The sequence below is a fragment of the Phaenicophaeus curvirostris genome, chromosome 1, assembly GCF_032191515.1.
Source record: "Phaenicophaeus curvirostris isolate KB17595 chromosome 1, BPBGC_Pcur_1.0, whole genome shotgun sequence".
NCBI classification, from domain to species: Eukaryota; Metazoa; Chordata; class Aves; order Cuculiformes; family Cuculidae; genus Phaenicophaeus; species Phaenicophaeus curvirostris.
The window spans coordinates 46,071,112-46,090,676 of NC_091392.1; the positions used below are offsets into that span (position 1 = coordinate 46,071,112).

The 19,565-nt window shown below is 37.6% G+C and overlaps 1 protein-coding gene across 4 annotated transcripts in view; it reads left to right on the forward strand.

Annotated features, from left to right (window-relative positions):
- Positions 1 to 19,565, forward strand: part of LARGE1 (LARGE xylosyl- and glucuronyltransferase 1) — a 283,680-nt gene that overhangs the window by 48,737 nt on the left and 215,378 nt on the right. For 3 of the 4 annotated variants that reach the window (XM_069857017.1, XM_069857004.1, XM_069857023.1), the window contains exon 1: positions 18,303 to 18,323. The exons of the other annotated variant lie outside the window; for it this stretch is intronic. In XM_069857017.1, the coding sequence (XP_069713118.1) occupies positions 18,318 to 18,323 (6 nt within the window). In that variant the 5' untranslated portion in view covers positions 18,303 to 18,317. Of the gene's footprint in view, positions 1 to 18,302; positions 18,324 to 19,565 lie in introns of those variants that run through there. 4 annotated transcript variants of the gene reach the window in all.

Sequence of the window (19,565 nt, forward strand, 5' to 3'; positions counted from 1 at the left end):
GCTATGTAGCATTACAACTGATGTTTTAGAAAGGGGCAGTAGTCCTTATCTTGATTTCAGTAAAACATCTGATGCAGTGTTGCATGGGGAAATACTAGTCAAGGTAAAACAAAACTAGGTGTAGAATAAGGAATGAAAGGTAAGCAAGAGAAATGGCTGCAATGAATCAATAGGTAAAGCTGAAGAGAATTCTAGACGGGAGGGAGAATAATGCTGGAGTACCTTAAAGATCAGATTTGAAAGAATTTTAATGCTTTCTTGTTAAGGAAATCACCATGAAAAATAAGAAGACTGAAAGTTGCTGAAGATGTGGAGCTTTGGAATAGAGAGCAGGAGCACTGGACAGAAAAATAAGATGCACAGCATGAAGTGAAAGATCATGCCCATAACATGCAATTGTAATATTCCCTTTTATATTTTCGAAATGCTATTGCTTGAAAATGACCGAGGAACAGAATGGCTGTCAACTGCAAGGTGATTATGAACTGTGACTGTGATGTAAAGGAGAGCTTTTTTTGCTGAAGGAGAGCAAGTGTGATCTCAAAAAAGGACCAGGAAAGGTATTTTTGCAAAATAGGGAAGTGCTGAAACCATTATACTTCTGTAGTGCAATACTTACCTGCAGTGCTATACATTCAGAACTCTAAATAACCTGTTTAGAAAAGGTGACTATAATTCAGAAAATAAGTAGAGGGGAGGTACTGCTGTGGCTTGTCTGGTTGTTGAAATAGAGGCAGAGGAGTGGTATGCTGTACTCTGTGAATGTAGTGTGGAGAGAACAGGCACAGCATCGGGAAGAGTTAAATACATTGAAGGGAGGTAGAGTGCCATGATTGACATCTAAACCATGTTGCCCAAAATGCTTTATTGTACTATGGGACATTTAAATATTTGATCCTTACTGTCAAATGAGCAAGTTATTCTCTAAAAGATTCAAGGTCATATTTTTTTAGGTGTTTTTGGAGACTGCTAGAAAAATTACACTTAGAAAGATACAATGTTACTTTGCTAGAAAAGGAAATGTTTAGGGCATTATCTGGATAGTTGGGTTATTTAATTTGAAGTAATTAAGCTCCTTTTTGTAAGGTAAATGTCAACTTCTGAGAAGGTATGAGGGAATCTGTTTTAAACCCTGGACTGTAAACAGAACTGAAGAGTTCTTGATGTTCTGAAATGGCATTCGTTCAGGACTGCAAGGAAGCTCAGATCTCCACTTCCATAATGACGTCTCTCAACTAGTTGCCTTTCAGACTGCAGTCTGATACCTCTTTACAGATGTTCTGGGGTTTATATCAGAAAAGAGTTGTCATAATTCTGACTGAATTTCTCCCTCTTTTTCAATGGTTCAGTTTTCAGTCTCTTCTAATGTCAAAACACTATTTGTTCTGCAAACCACAGCTCTGAAGAGCACACTGAACATGGAATTTAAATGTAAAACAGGTTGTTTCATAAACAGTTGAACTAACGAGGACTGATTTTCTATTGAAATGTATCCCGTTATCCTAATTTACCTCTCTACAAAACATTCTCATATCACCTACTTAATCACTGGAGAATTAACAGACAGGGTGGCTAGTGCAAACCCATTCACATGCTAAAGTGTGGGATGAAGATTGAGGTGTAATTGCCTTCCTTCACTGAGAAAACTCACTTTGTGCCTCTTCTTATGCTTCCTTAGCTGCTGATTTCCACAAAACTAGCAAGAATTTTATCTATTGAAACTGCTGACACTCTATCAAATTTAGATGAAATTAGTCAGAAGTTATGAAAGGGAAATACCTAGAGAGACAAACATTCCTTTTCACAAGAAATGAAGCTAAACACCTTCAGAGGAAACAAATCTGCAGTCACTTCAGGTCTCAGTCATACCTAATAGAAAAGGTGGAAGCCCCTATGTTTTTTCCATCACAAATAATTTAACAAACACGGCTCTGAAAAGTCCCATGAGGAGAAAAGGTGATGCAGAAAGCTGTGTGTTGCAGGAGAGACAAATTCTGATTATGTCTTTCCATCTCGATCCACATAAAAGCGGAGCTGTCCTTTTGTCTGTGGTAGGTATTTGCAGGTAAAAAGCATTTATTTGCAGGCATTCAGGCATCCAGCTTCTTCAAATCCTGTTTCAGATGATAGGAGTAGAGGGCTGACAGACTTTAGGTATTCGTCACCAATTGGAAAACACAAATGAGAAAAATTCTCAGGACTGATAAAGGACTTACTTTTTCCTGAGTCTGAATTACATAGTCAGGATCTGAACCTTTTCTTACTTAAATTGTTACTGTATAACACTGATTTGACTGATTCTCCTGGATCTACTCTGCATTTGGTTAAAACTAAAGGAAGAATCACATACTGTCTTAGCATTCTGGTTGACAGAATCTCACCAACTGATCTATCTTTCTCCAAGCAAATTGAGTGATAAAATTAAATGAAAGAGGACAAATTTTTAGATAACTGGGCTCAGGAAGTTTGCTTTCTCTTTTTTTCCCCCCCAAGGTGGGCAAGCTTATAATACATGGAATATATAATACAAGGGCTTATAATACATGGAATAACTAATGTCTTTTGGAATTACATTACCTGCTTCTAAGAGTACAACGTGTATAGTGTGTATATTTTAAAATGCCAGGACAATTATTGATATAAAGTTGAATACAGTAGACTTAAACAGGTTGTGTGTGTTTTATTTAATATGAATGCAAACTGTGCATATACAGAATATCAAGTGTGTATGTTTTTCTGTACCACCTCTGTGCATAATGCTATGATTCAGTAGGTAGGATGGATGATGTTGGAGGCTAATGCACAAACAAAATTTTAATTTGCATTACGCTCCCCAGTAAAGGGATTTTTCTGATCGGAAGTATTTCCCATCAGTTATAGTAGCAACTAAATCCTTCTTTTCCTGCATGTTTTAAACTTACTGAAATTACCAAGTGATTTGTAGTGATTTACCCAGTTTAAGTAATTTTTCTTTTCAAGGGCTGGTTGTGTCCAGAATCAACAAAACAGGAAAGAAGAGACAGAGAATGTGAATAAACAGAGACCTCATCCTTTTGACTGGGTGTAAAATGGTTGTGAAACCGTTGAACAAGCAGGAGAGTTCCTGGTAGTCTTCCAAGACTTGCTTGCAGAATTTACATAACCAATATTGGTGGTAATGACAGATGTTTTGGCTGCAAAGAAAATAGGTTTTTGTCCTACCATTTGTAGGACAGAATTCTTGTTCTCTTGAATTCTCATCTGACCTCTGTGGTACGTTCACTGATGATCCTAAATGGTCTCTATCTCAGGCTTCTCTTCTGCATGGGGGATGACACTGCTTTGGAAATGTAATGAGCATCAGTAAGGGGAGGGTAAATGAGACAGCCTCGGCGGTAAGCAAAGAAGTTGAAGTTTCAGTTTTAAGCAACATGTATGTTACGATGGGAAGGAAGCCATGTTCTTTAGTCTCTAGGTAAGCATAGAACTGCTGTTGCAGAAAATTAATCTTAAAGAAATCACTTGTGTTTAAGAAGTTGGCAAGCCTGTTGGTCTTGAATGTGGATAGAACAGAGGCATTGTTTAAAATCTAGACTTGAAAATTTTTCTTCCATAGGCTTTGCTGATACATGGAGAAAAGACATCTTGGTTCAGGCCACTTTTTCTTTACGAGGCTTTGTTTTTCATTAATATAAAAATGTAATTATAAATAGAAAGACGTGTATATATGCATTGCATTGTAGATTTTATGTGCTTTTTCATACTTCCTCTGTTCTTTTACTTAATGGACAGCTCTCTCTGAATGACTCTAGGAAAAAGGACAATTAAAAGTTAAAGGTGTCTTTTCTCTGTAGGAATGCTTAAAATAGTCATTGAATTATGTATTTACTTTATGTTTCTAATGGAAGGCTTCAACTTGAAAATTAAGACTGGAAATCAAATACCACTTTTGGAAAAAAACTGAGAGCAAAATGCTGTTTTCAGAACAGTATTCTTTAAGAGATCTCATTGTTGTTTCTTTTCCTCTAAGTTAATAGCAAAATCTCATCCTTTTCAGTGAGAGGAAGGCTAGGTGTGTACTGGGCACTTCTGGACATCTCACTTCTAGATGTTGTCTTAAGAAATATTAGTGTGGAAATGGTAGATTTTCAAAGAAGGACAAAACAAATTAATCCTCTCTTCATATTTTTGAGAAACTGGCCAAATACAGTGATAGTTACTTGGATAACCTTTACTCTGTCAGTGCATGCTGCCAGCTTCTCATATTCCACTTAGCTGATCCTTTGGTCCTTGTTTTGGATAGCTGTTCTCCAATGAACAGGTTTACAAAGAGTAAAACTATTTTTTTCTAAGATTGTAGAAATCTAAAATTGGAAAAGTCACTTTAGTTTCTGCTCACTGTATACATCAATTTGTACAAAATGTGTATTATCAATATGTACATTTTATTTTCAGTGTTCTTCACTACCTGCTTCACCGTGCTATTTAATCTGTGTACTCTGAGAAGCATATGCAAACAGTGCAAAACCTTCCCTATTATGGCCTTGTTAAAATCACAGGGTAGCTGATCCAAAAATTAAAAAAACTAATGGCTAACTGAACCCTTTCAACAGACAGTTTTAGAAGCCTACAAGCTTTCCCATGTAGGGTCATGCATGAGATGTTCCTCCCTCATGATAGTTTTTAATTTTGAATGATATGAGAATGAATGAAGGATATGTTCTTTTAAATTTGGTAGAAGTTGCCCAATAGATGCAGAAATTATTAGGGATAACGAAGAGTAATTGCAGAAGCTTTGTTTCTTTAGGAAAACTAACTAAAAACACAGGTGAAGTTCAGTTTTAACAAGGTAGCAGTGTGTATTTTGCTGTTGACGTGTTTTCTAAGGATGAGAACTTTGTAATACCTTCCCGAGAGTGTTACTGTAGTTCTGTTTTCTGTTATGTGTAATGGAAGAATTTTTCGCTTGTTTGTTGAACCTTACTCCATCACAATTCTTTTTTTTTGCCCTGAGAATTCCATTAAATTCTTTACCATTTTTATAACTATCTAAAATTGGCTTCATTTGTGCTAGTTCATCATTTGTTGTCTTTGTGGACTGGAATGTGTGTTGAACTTGTAAACCCTTTGGATTACATAGAGCTAATTATTTACGCAACCAGACTTTTTGATCATGACACTTATTTGTAGTGAATATTTAAAAATACAAGCCATATATAATCTACCGCCAGAGGCAAACTCATGCTCACATTGTAACATGAGAGGTGATTAATACAAAAATTATATATGTTTAATTGTACATAAAAAGTATTCTTCCTGTTGATATTGATGATTACTCTTTTGTGCTCTTAAACTGGTTAAAATTCTTATCTACTAATAAATTAAAAGCATAATGAGGAAATTCAGTGGATAGGAAATTACTTTGCCTCAGAAATTTTCAACAAAGAACTGTTATCTCACTAGACTATGTATACAAATTTTCTTGCAAAACAGGGTGATTTTTACATTTTTTTGGTTGTTTTTCAAAATGTTTAGTAGTTTTGCTGTGAAATATGAGATTTTAAGTAGGCATTGATTGTTCCACTTTGATTAAATTTAAATAATATTATTTGATTTCCCAGCAACTTAAGACTTCATAGGCACATGAACCTATGCCAGGAATGATCAGGTAAATGCAGCTCCTATACTGGGAATTATACTATTGTCTTTACAAGATTTTAACCCTTTGATGTGTAATTCTATTCTTTAACATATGTGGAAAGAAGGACTCAGAGCTAAGTATGCAGCCCTTCTGTTCTCCACTAAAGTCTTAATATTTGTGTCACAAGTGCAGAGGGCTGGACGTGCATTTGGAGGAAAGAGAATAACTACACAGACATTATTTCAATATATTATTTCTTGCCTTTCAGTATAGCATCTTTCAAGTACAGCAGCATCTCAAAGGAATTCAGGTGCTTTTTATGCGTGCATTAGTTTTGCTGACCCTTACTTTCTTTGGGCTTTTTGACTTACCAATATTCAACCAACTGTAGTAGCAACAGATAATTGCATTAATGAGCTATTTGTAGGAAGCATGGGAAGAATGACAGGTTTGAAAACAGGTGACTGAAAGGGCATTTGAATGGTCATTTATCTGGTCTCTGCATATAGTAAACAATCTCTGTTAATCCCCAAAATAACTCTTGGGCAGCTGCTGCTCTTTCAGCTTTTCACCTGCCTGCTACAAGAGAAGCTCTGGGATTTTCATGGAATGTTGTTCCAGCTCATTATCCTTTTACCTAACACTAGAAGTACTGGGATGGGTGTACCTGCTTCTGACTCTTGTTCTGGAATTGCCAATCTAGTTAACTGTGGAGAAAAAAATAATCTAGATTTTATTGAGGATTGCAATCCATACCAAAAAAACCCAAATTTCAAACTGCATTACAACGTGGTTATAAAAATCGTGTAAACTATCAAACATGGCTTTGGAGTAAACCACAATATGATATGAATTTATCAATGCCTTCTCCCTGCAACTATTCTTGCCCTGCCCAGGCATTTTATTTTTTTCTCTTTAACTTGGCTTTACTATGGCAGTAGAATTGGTTCAGTGGTAAGAAAATATTTTCTCAAGGACTAGTCTCAGTCGTAGTTGCATTGTTGGAAAGTATAGCTCTGTAGAGCCAGATCTAATGCATTTGCAGGCTTGTTTTCATGGTCCATGGGGATCCTGAGCCTTTTAATTTAGGTAGGAGGTGAAGAAAACACATGCACAGTTTTGTGTGCAGGTTCAAGGCCAACACTTTGAACTGTGTTCATGCTTGTGAGGTTGTTGCTTTTTCCACTCAGAGTCTGAACAGTTGAAGTTGCCATAGGAGACAGATTGGATCAATTTGAGAATTCACAGTTATGGACCTCATATGGAAGATGCATCATTTATTAAACTGTTGTGGTATTTCTCCAGGACAGAGATTATAAATACAAATGAATCCACCGTTACACTGTCTGTGTTCTTGCATGTTGTGATGCCATCCCCATTCAGCACACATCCATGATGCACTAGCATGCCCAATAGTTTGCACTTTCTGATTCATGCTCCCTGTCTCATCATGGAATACTGAAACAGGGTTTTTCTGTGCTCAGAGGGTTTTATGTTGCATATGTTGTTCTGCTCCCTCAACTAAGAAGAACCAACAGCTCCATCCAGGCCAGAATGTTTAATATATCATTTCTCCAAGACACATTTTGAAAGGGTGTAACTTTAAATATGGTGCTGTCAAAGAGAGTTATGGCTACATTTATTACTGCTACTTTCAAAAGTGAAGGGATGAAGCACAGGAAACACGCAGTAAAGAATGACAAATTCTTCTGATGTACACTAGTGTAGCTGCAGTCACGGATTTTTGTTAGTGGAAGTTGCTTCTCAGAATGTACAGGCATAACCATAGTCAAAATGCTCATGTGAGTTAGTTACACTGTTTGAAAGCTTTTAAATCAAAAGAAAACAAAAAGCATCTTAACAGCTGTTGGAAGTAATGGCCTTGCAGCCGTTACTGAACTGAGCTGAAAATGAGCCAAAAATGTTAGTGAAAAAGATTTGTATGCATTTACCACCCTTCTTTTGATCACAGTGATCTAACTTCAGTAGCCGTGGAAGTGGTATCTATGTTTTGCGATCTCCATGATGGTGGTTTGTACTGCCTGCTGATCCAATACAAAGCAGCAGGCAATTTCTCCCAGAAGCTACCAGCCGCAGAATGCACCATCATCTTCTTGCTACAGAGAGCTTATGCAGAGAAGGAGAAGGGGGACGGCAGAAGTCTTCTGCTCAGTGCAGAAGGCTGCCTGCCAGTGCCACTGCAGTGGGCATAATGGGAGAGAAAGTACTGCAGGTTGAAACAACTGTGCCTGTATTACCCATTTCTCTTCCCACCACTTAAAAAAAGAATTTGGAATCAATTAAAAATAACTGTCTGGTATTGTGTGATACTAGCTAAGGCTGCTTTAATGTCCATGGTAAATATAATGCAGCCAGCTTTCTAAAAAGTCTGATCTTGCAAGTTTGCAAGTTAACCCTATAATATATAACTGCAGTAGATAGTATTAGATCTGAATTTCCAGAATTTAATAAGACTCTTGGTACCACTGCAACACAATTTTAAGCTTTCAGATTGTTGATATACAACAATCTTGCATCAACATCATACAAATGCTGAACATCATGATGAGCACTGCGAGACAGTATGTAATTTCTTTCTTTCCTTGGGATAGACAGAACTGAAGGTTAAATAAGAAATGCAGGAGCTACATGTGGCTGGGTTGCAGTAAACTCTTAAGAGTCATCAAAGCTTACCCATGCTAAACACTAGGAGATATTGTTGTATAATTTCTGTAATATTAAAGAAATCTGCTATGTGCCATTGTAGCCAATGATTTCACCACTGATATGAGAAACAGTTAAGCCTCTAACTCACAATATAAGAGTAACAAAGATGCTGGTCTGTTCCCGTGTATTCTTCCACTGTACAGTGCAACTATGCCTATCACAATGAAGGCAGTTAGAATAAGGTCATTATGGCTCTGGTCTGTCAGTTCTTCTCCATTCCCAGAACGCTGAGCTGCCTTTGAAAACACTTTCATATCTGCTGGGAAATCATAGAATACTGACTGTTTTAAAAGTCACTCTGTCAATGCTTTAGCTGGCTTCAGTGCTTGTGTGTCGTACCTAGCATATCCTTGCCCCTCAGTCTCAATACCTATGTCAAATTTCTGGCAAAGAGCTAGAGCATCTGTCAAGCCCTTTTCAGTATCCTACTTCTTTTCAGGTTGTTCTTTGTTTTCCTTTATTGCTCTCTCACCTGTGTATCCTTGCACTGCACCATTGGAGTTAGAAGACTCTAAATAAATGTTTACTTATGCCAAAAAGAAAAAACAAAGAAAAAACTGTGCACAACACTGTTCTCAGCAAATGACCAGGTGGTTATAATTTTCTCATTCATTTTCTAACCTTTAAATTAGCTAGCTACTTGCTAGAGTACTTAATTTTCCTCCAAGTTTTCATGCTGATTTCTCAGTGATGCTTCGAAAAGAAACTTGAACTCTTCTGTTATGTTTTAATACTTATGTGCTTTCCAATAAATTAAATTTTGATGCAAAGGAAAGCAAGCGGAGGTCAAAGAAAATACACAGCCTACAGACTCAAAGTGATCAAGGACAGGGCTGAGGTTCAATGTTTCATGACAGTACTTTAGGTTTAGTGGCATAGTGTGAGGTATGAGGCATTTTCTGCCACCAGTGATTCAAGAGTTTTCCTTTGCACAGAGCTCTGATTTTCTTGCATTTGTTCTGATCCTGTCAGGCATGTGAGTTTAACTAAGCCCGATGTAGAGCTATGAGCTTTATCAGTTAGCTTACATACTATAGTGTTTGCTTGAGATTCAGTGGGTGCTGTGCCTGGTAATGAATCAATAGAAATGTTAGTTTTGGAGTTTGTGTTTGAGAAAAATACAGAAGAAGTCATAATCAGGTTAGTTTTTAAATAGTTGCATATAAGATATATTCATTTCAGGAAGCCCCACGTTCATGTAGCTTCAGATTTGCACTGAAGTCCTTATGCTGTGTCCTTAAGAACAAACTGCTGAAATGTCTGGCTTCAACATGTCAGACTGTTGTGTCAAGTTGTGTGGTGAGCAGCCTGTCTGGTACGTGCCTTCCTGTGAAAGTAGAGGGCCCAAGTCAGTTTACTAGAATGGGCAGAATGGCTTCAATCCCAGTTATCAAGTGGGCAGTGTCATTTCTGGCACTATTGTTCTAGGCTCTGGAAGGAGATCTACCCCACTTGCAATGTAGTGTCCAAGTTTTTTGTTTCCTTTACTAAATACATCGGATTAAATGACCCACCAACTGTCAATGTCTGGCACAAGTGGGAAGAGGCAAGCTGCCCTTCCACAAAAATGCCAAGTATTATAGAATCATAGAATCACCAGATTGGAAAAGACCCACTGGATCATCGAGTCCAACCATTCCTATCAAACACTAAACCACGTCCCTCAGCGCCTCGTCCACCCGTCCCTTAAACACCTCCAGGGAAGGTGAATCAACCACCTCCCTGGGCAGCCTCTGCCAGTGCCCAATGACCCCTCCCGTGAAAATTTTTTTCCTACTGTTCATCCTAAACCTCCCCTGGCGGAGCTTGAGGCCATTCCCTCTCATCCTGTCCCCTGTCACTTGGGAGAAGAGGCCAGCTCCCTCCTCTCCACAACTTTCTTTTAGGTAGCTGTAGAGACCAGTGAGGTCTCCCCTCAGCCTCCTCTTCTCCAGGCTAAACAATCCCAGCTCTCTGAGCCGTCCCGCCCCTTCACCAGGTTTGTTGCTTTTCTCCCGACTCGCTCCAGAGCCTCAACATCCTTCTTGTGGTGAGGGGCCCAGAACTGAACACAAGATTTGAGGAGCGGTCTCACCAGTGCCGAGTACAGAGGGAGGATAACCTCCCTGGACCTGCTGGTCACGCCGTTTCTGATACAAGCCAAGATGCCACTGGCCTTGTATTACCACAACTTCGGGTAATTGTGAAAAGTGACTTAACATTATGAATCTAGCCTTTAAGACTATGAGATATGCAGGTCCAGAAGAGGCATAAAAGATGTCAAGACAATCTCATTTCCAGGTTCGCCTAAACTAGCTGATTTAGAAACAGAAATCTGGCTTTGAGCCTTAAGAGAACTGATACTGCACCATAACAATGACCATTTCTCATCCTGTGTGTGCTTCCTTCTCCCCCATCTGAAGTCAATGCTACTAGGCAGCCTAAAAGGGGCCTAATTTTCATAGAATATTGTATTCTACTTGATGAAAATGAGGCTTCCCACTAGGATGTCTCAAGTTAGATGCTGACAAGCAGTGTTCCAAAAAGCCTTGTCACCTCAGGAATTGTATTTGCGGAATGAAGTAGCAGAGAATATTGAGGTCAGACAGACCTCAGTGCTAGTTGAGGTATAATACATGAAGAAAAACATAGAATTCCTGCTTACAGAGGATTTATACAATACCATTAATCACTACATGGCCATTTTCATGGATGTTAAAAATCTAACCATTATTTGAAATTAAGTCAAAACAAACAAACAGGCTCAATAAAATCCTACTATACTAGTATGAATAGCTTGGAGTTTTAAAAAGTGGTATTTGAAATGACTCTGTAAGTGCTATGAGGAGAACTCTGGAATAATCTCAGCATAAGAAGGAAACAGAAATTACTTGTACTCATAGGCACTGTTGCTGTGTAATTATCAAAAGCCTGAGTCAAAACTGAGCAAGTCTATCAGAAATTCAGTATGTGTCAGGAAATTTTTTCTAGCTAATAAATAACATGGCAAAAATCTCCCCTGAAGAAATTACCAGCTCCTTTGCATATCTGAATGATATGTAATGGGAATAAGTGAATACAGAGTCAGCATTTGTGTGAGAAAAGAAGCCACATTACTCCTTTTATTTTTGGCTGTGCCTGGGGTCAGAAGTTCCTTTGTTCTTTCTTTACGTCCTGTTAAAGCAAACATAGTCTGCTTCTTTTCTCTTAAGGCTCTTTTTTCCTGTCCAACCTTTTTTTTTTATTATTTAAATAAAATAAAAATGTCTGTCTGTGTTGCAAACTGTGACTGTGTTGACTCATTATTATTTTCAACACTTGCATGTTAATGAAATGTTGTGAAGGAAACCTCTTTAAAGAGGCAGAGTGGTGGAGCTGTAATTTATTGAGCTAAAACTTCAAACAGTAATACTTAATGTGCATGCTGTTAAAGTACTAACCATGCATCAAGTGTTTACAGTGCATAAGGCTACTTATATAATAGCATCCTTTATTTATCAATGCTTCAACATTTTTGCATACTACTGCTTTTTCAGATATGGAAAATTGACTCCCTTTGTTTAGCCTTTCAGTTTTCAAACTCTTTGGGGGTAGCATTATTGGTTGCTTAAAAGTCACTACTGTCCCATCGTATGCAGTGGGGAATTCATCCATTCTTTGTAGGTGCTTACAACAGGAGTAAGTTAAATATTAACATCAAGCTGGTGTCTGTGATGTTATGTTTGTAAGCATGGTTCATTCTGTGAAAAGTATGAACTAGAAGGGTGAGCAGAAATGTTTCTCAGATTGCTGAAGTGTAACAAATCTGCAACTGCTTCATGGTTGTCACTCTGTTGTTCACCATGACCATATGGAATTTCACAGCAACAGCAGGGGTAGGACTTGGATCTGCATCATCACAACTCTGGGCCTATTGCCACTGGAAGAGAGACTCTGCCTGGGTTTGGTATTCTTGTATGGGGCTCTGCTAGTGGAGTCTGCCATGCGTGAGAAAAAGTAATTAATTCACTGCATTAATACCAGTAATAACAGTAGAGCTGGTGGCTTTTTTTTGGCTCTAGAACATTAAGTTGCTTTATCCTTTCCCAGTGATTGATTTTACAGGAGACAGCAAGAAACGACTTGCATGACAAGGGTGTTTATACTTGAGTGAGAGACAGCTCATTTTTTCCTGTATATAAACAGTTTTCCCTAATTATTAAAATCCCAGCATGTAAGATGCTTAGGGATAGTTATTTGATTATGTGATATATGTTTTCACATGAGATTACGCATTAAGCATGCATTTGTGAATGGGATCATATGATTCACCATCTCCAAACATGTTGGCTAGTGCAGCAAGGGACAGTACTAAGCTCATTGCTGGGAGCTAAGCATTCTGTTACTTCTTTCAGTGCCCTGGTCTGGGGCCACAAGTGATTATCATTTTTGCAACTAGTGTACAAAGTTTAAGGTGGAAAATGTATAGAAGGGGAAGATAGTTTTGCTTTAAGAAAATGCATTTTTCTTTCTCACACTCATTCTTTCACTAATTTCACTCATATTCCTCACATATCTAGAAGCACCAAGACGTGACCAAGTGAGGGGGCTAGGATTACTTGCAGTGGCAAGAAGAGTGAAAGATGCCAGCTATTAAGTCCTCATTGTATCTGCTGTTTTTTTCTTGATTTCTGTTCACATCATGTTTTTTGGCTGTACCTTTTGTGCTCTTTAGGAGTTGGCGGTGATTGCAATCTTAGGCTTTTCATCCTCTACCATCTTCATAAGTCAGTAGGCAGCATTTCTGATTTCCTCAATGTCCTTCTGCCTGCTGCCTTGTCTAGGTGGTTTATATCTCTAGTCCTGTTCTTTATGTTCCTGTCACCTTCTTTTAATGATTTGATTTTGTCCTTTACTAGACAAAACCAGACCTCTTGAGAAACTGCGTACCAAAGTGTAGTGGATAATTGGTGTATTTGGAGGTGCCCATCAACACATGACATCTCTTATTCCTTCTTTGACAGTTTCTTTTGGGGCTTTCACGGCACATATATTTCCATTGATACTTCACTCAAACTATGTTTCATAGTCCTATTACAGATCTCTACACATTTAATTAATTCACAGGGTACAACATCCTTTGCCAAAGTACAAGAGAATTCCACAATTCCTTTAACTACTCTGGTCCTCGAGGAGAAGAGACATATCGTAAGAGCTGTAGGTATATGCTCTGTTTAGTTGACTCTCAGCCTGAGGAGTCACTACTGTGCTCCCTTTTTCCCTTGTCCTTCATCTAATTAGAAAATACCATTTTAATTGTGTGGAGCATCCAATGAACTGAAAAGTCCATGTTTCCCTATGACAAGCAGTGCATTTTAAGAAATACCTGTGTTGTGCCTTCTGTGTTTATCTGTTCAGCCTTTTTTTAAAATTTGAAATCTTTCCCTGAAAAAAACAGGACCTTTATACTCCTTGTAAAAGCATCATAAATGAAGAAAAAAATAGAAGATACTGACTTCTTTAGCTTATATTGCAATTGAATGATCTGAGAGGCAGAGGAAGAGTGCGTATTACATACGTAATAGAGAAAGTAAATAGTGTATTATATGGAAAAATAAACTTTTCTTGTAAGGTTGAAGGATGTTTATTTACTTTCCTAAAAGGTGTTATCAGTGATAGAAATGTGAGTCTTCCTACCTATTCTGCAATAACAGCTAATCATTTGAGAGTAGCTGGCTCAGTCATCTACAATGATGTGGTGTTTTGGCTTTGGATTTTTTTTTGAGTTGTGGGTATTCTGTATCTTCGGTTGGTTTGTGTGAGCTGGCTGATTGTTTTCCTAAAGAAATCTGTGGTGATGATGAAATGAAATAAATTGTGGATTGCTGCTTAAGTAAAAAAAAAAGAGAGGTGGGTTATCATTTAAAATAAGATTCCTTTTTATAGAGGATTTTTGTGTCTTGTTAATATATGCATGTGATAGTAGATCATGTTTCCTTCCTATTTACAGAAGCTTGTTTTTTATGATTAGCCTTTGCTTTTCCAGGGCTAAGATCATAGCTAGCAAGTGATGAAGCCACCTTTCTTTTATTGGAGCTCAGGTAGGGGAAAGGTCTTTCATTTCCTTTCCCAGACTGTTGGTATTTGCCAAACAACACAGAGATTATTGAAAGCAGTGTGTGAAAAAAATACTAAAATTAAAATAAAATGGTAAGAGATATTTTTAATGCTTCTGTGAGCTCTGCCTTCTTTTTACAGACAGAAGGAGTGGCTCGTTGATATGAACTTTCCCTTCTGGGGCTATTTTTGCCTTATAATTCAGGTCAAAACTTTTTAGAACCTACATTTCTAAAGCTAGTTGCTAATTCTAGTGGTATTAATTTTAATTATGACCTTGAAACATCATAAGATCTTGTTTTACAAAAGTATTGAGTACGTGTAACTTCTGTGAAAGTCTCTAGAACTTGTGGTATTTAATACAAAATAGGCATTTTTGTTCATAGAATCATAGAACACCCCAGGTTGGAAGCGACCTCAGAAGGTTGCCTGGTCCAACCTTTTGTGGAAAAAGGAGCCTGGATGAGATTATCTAGCACCCTTTCCAGTTGCATCTTGTTGAATCTTCTCAGAAGGTTGTTTGTTAAAAGGTAGACATCCCACAATCGCAAAGCAGATTTTTTAAAAAATATATATTTATTTATGGACTTCAGACACTATTTGCCTCTTAATACAACCTTTGAAAAAGTAGTTCATTTTTGACCTAACCTATTATTACCACTTTCTGTTTCTACAAAGCCAAAGACTGGCAAAATGAATAGGCCCTTTTTAAGGTACTGTATTTTAGGGACTGGATAAAGGATAACAGGAAGACTGTCTTCAATAAATAGCTAATAGTCTGTCTTGTATAATTTGAATCTAGGTTTCCGTCTTTATTCTTTTTCTTTCGTTTGGATTCGATTTTTCTGCTGCCTTCCTAAAAAGCAATGGCGTATCTATCAGTTATTGCTTTCTATCTGCAAAGGATTTGAAGATGAATGATGCCCTCACTGTGTCAGATAACGTTTTCATGCTGCCTAAATGTGAGAATTATGGGGGTATAAACTAATAATCATAGTGTCAGACTTATGTGTGAGCGGGCAAAAAGTATGAACTGTCTTAGCATGTAAGGATGTCTCTCTGCTTTGCAGTTGCCAGTTACCAAGGAAAGCAGTGATTTTTAACAATGTGTGGGCATTACAGAGATCATCTTTTTGACTTAGCAGCTGCTTATAAGGTCATTCCTATCAGCCTTGTCAGTGTTCTTGTCCCTTTTTCCTTCACCCTATTTGGGTAATGAAAGTTAGTGCTAACCTTACTCTCGTGTTTTGTTTGCAAAACACCTATTGAGGCTGTAATCTCCCTTTCTGTAATTCTCTGCAAAGTGAAGTTAGATGCTGTTGCAGGAAAAGTGATGTTAGATCAAGAGTTTAGGATTGTACATAGCTCCTGTATGAGACTTCACTACTTTCTCCCTCTGTGACCACAATCCCACATCACAACTCTGTTGCCTTGTTCTAAAAATATTAGACTTTTAACCAAACAAAGTAATTTATGTGTGTAGTTTCATAGGATCTAGATTATGAAAGTCAGCCTCATAACTCATAAATGAGAATTGTTTACTTCAGTATCTGTAAAGCAAAAATTCTTCATGTCCATAAGCATGACATACCTGCTTGTGTTGCTATTCATATACATTATATGACCAATGTTAACTTAAATCAACCCACATAAAATTGGAAGGAAATAACAAGACAATTATTGTAATATCAATTTTTAAATATTACAAGAGTGTGAATTGTCAGTGGAAAGAATATGATTAGGTAGGTAAAATCCAGGTCTGCACTGGCTTCATACGTAGCTAGAGACAAGACCAACAAGAAAAGGTCAGACCTTCATGATCCTTAGGGTAGAGTCTGTAGCCCTGCCTGTCCCCCAGCACAGAAAGAACATTTTTCTTTTGCTATTTGAATAATATGATGCAGAGCTGTTTTGCAAGTTTTTTCTGCTGTAGAAGAGCTTTTTTTTTGACTGCAAGTATAGGATAGTGTCGGAGTTCCCTGTTTGGGGATGGCCTTTGACCAGCTCGTTGAAGCTGGAATCTATCCCACTATATATCTGTAAACTGCTGTGAAAATTGCCATTTCTTTTGGAAATGGTGTTTCATTTATTTCCCTGAGCTGTAATTCAGCACTGAGTACTGGGCACATGCTAGATCACAGGAATGCAAAATAGACTTTTGGAAAAAAAAGCCTTCCTGTGTTTTAAAATGTTTGTGAGGAAAAAAAAAAGTATTGAATCTTCAAGTGTGACACTGAGAACTTCCAAGAAAATTCATCCTCAAATGGTTATGACTTTAAAAAGTTAGTTAAATGCAAAAAAAAACCCAAAGGAGAACTAGGTATCTTCTCAGTTGTTAACTTTTCTCTTCATGTGGTGTTCAACTCTGCTGCTAAAGACTATGTCAGTAAGTGAGAGACACAGCCTGAGCCTGCAGTGAACTGGGAGGGTCTGATTATGACATTTAAAGGTTATATGGTAATATTGTTTATGAAGAGGAAGAACTTCCAGTAAGAAGGATGTATTTGATCTTCAGAGTCCATTTTTTCAGCTCACATTTCAGATTTTGTCTGTTGATAGCCAAGGCAATTGATCAGTCTGCCTTGATACTCTTATTTCTTTCTGGATATTTTTAGAATGTAAGGTCTGTAGAATCATAGAGTCACAGGATCATTTAGGTTGGAAAAGACCTGTAAGATCACGGAGCCCAACTGTAAACTAACACCCTCAATTTTGCAACCATTTCCCTAAGCAGGGCAAGAACTTCTATTACTGCTGTTTGCACTATGTAGGTAAGCCAGCCACTCACTCAGAAGGTTCAGTAGAACATTTTTTTCACTGCCTGGCTACTATATATTTTTCTGCAACTGTCAAATGTGTGTCATTACTTTTTATTGCCTACCATTGTCGAAGAGATTAATTCTCACTCACCTCTCCCCTTTCCTTGAGGCATCAGGGACAACACTTCTCTAGTAGTCATCTTACTAAACAATGTGACATCTGCTGTCTTACTGTGGCACTGCAACGCTTCAGCGTGCTTTGCTGAAAAATGCAAGCACTGTATGGAATTATATAGCTGACTTTCAAATGGAGCATCCTTTTAGTTGAAACTCATTTATTTTCTTAGAAGCATTTAGAACGACATCAGGATGTGTAATTTCAGTCTGTCTTCGTTAAAAAATTTCTCTGAAGCACTGAAATTCAGAATACATCTAATTCCTTTCATTACCACCTTTGAGGAAATAACTGCTTAGAATTGTAGATTTGAGGGAAGAAAAAGTGTTGACATTAAATAAGTAATTTATCTTTACCTCCTTTACCTCTTGTAAGTGCAAAAGCAGGAAAATGCCCCAAATAAGCTACCTTTATCAAGAACCTAATTAGCCATGCTCTTACGAGCATAAGACGTAAGACAGGTTATGAATAGGATGATAAAAAAGGCATTCTTTTATAGCCTAATTTTTAGATGAAGAAAAAGCTTGCATTTGATCACAGCTGTTGATCTTCCTGACAGTGCCACAGCCTGTGAATTGTTCCTCATTAATACAGCTGTATGAAACTGGGTTTTTTCAGTTCGCATCACATTTTGTGTGGCTTTGCCTTTTTCTGCAGCTTGATGTGGTACAGCTTTGTCCATGTTAGCAAATACTGAGGCCCAGCAGGAGTGGATTTGTACAATTAAATAGTTGGTGCCGAGGACCTGATACACAGGCTGCATTCATTCAAGGTTTTTACAGTAGGCTAGTTACAGTCTTGTCCTAACAGCTGAGCATCCGTAGCATCCTTTGGCATACACTCTGGAATGCATCTTCTGGTTTTGTTTCATCCTCAGGGTATCCAGTTTGTGCCTTCTTGGACTCCTCAATCAGCTCTGCCTAGAATAAGCAGAAACGCTTGGGGAGATTGTGTCAAATGGATGAAGGTATTCCTCTTCTGAATTAAAACGCTGCTGTAAACTCACTTAACTGACTTCTTTCTCAGTTAGATCTGAAACTGCCTGTTTCTCTGCTTTTTTTTTCCACATTGATGCACGAAAAGGAATGGAAATTGAATTTCTGGGACATATGTCATGGTAGCTGTAGGGTTTCAATTGATAATTTTACTGCTATTAGCATGCTGATTGAACTTTTTCCCCCATAAACTTTTGGAATTTAATACCTCCAAGTCTTTCATATTACTCACATAGTGAAACAGTTTTAGATGCTCTTACTCAAAATCTCTTAACCTCACAGATGGCACTAAAAAGTAAACAGAAAATCCAGCATGTCATTATGAAAAAAAAAACCTAAACCCCAAATGTGTAGATCTGATTCATTAATCTTTGTTAGTGGCACTTAAGCAATATTATTGAGCTACTGTGAGAAAATATTAATGAGCACTGAGGTATTGCTTAGATTAGGTATTTTCAGTGCAGTTAGGTTCTTGGATGTTTGGATGTTTCTTCTGAATTTATCATTGACTTGCTGTGTTACTAGTAAACTCGATTTTCCTTACATTTAAAATTTTTTACTTCAAACACCCAAGGACTCCCGAAGACATGTAAATATTATGACATTTGATTTAAAGATCCTGCTGCCTTGTTATCAGAGTACGTTATTGGAATGCTAAAGAAAAGTTGAGACCTTCAAATAAAAGCTGAGAATAGATACTCCGCCCCACCCCCATTTCTACTGCTAAACTATTTTAGTATCAGAAGTAGTAAAATTATATTCTCCCAAGGAACTGAGTGTTTCACAGTTTTTCAGGCCTTATAAAATCCTGCCATCGTTTCTGTGCAAAAGCCAGTTTTCCTCCTGAACTCTTTTGTGTAATCATTTGCCAGCATCGCTGTAAGTATTAGAAGAATGACATGCAGAGTGTTTGATCATATTATTGAATATAGCTTTGAAGATGACAAAGAATACCTCAAGAAGTATTGAACATTCAACATTACTTTTTCTGAAGTGTTTAGACACCAAAAGGACATGATTCAACTTATTAAGTTCTACTTTATTTCATGCTACCTGTTTGTAATATTGATCTGAAAAGGTCTTAACATGGAGTCTTATTTCCGTGTGAATACTTGGTAAAGTCTTCTGAAAGTTCAAGTATTAAGGTACCTCTACCTTGACTGGACTACTCCACACACCTGTTTATTAAACAAAATGTGTATTTGGAAGACAAT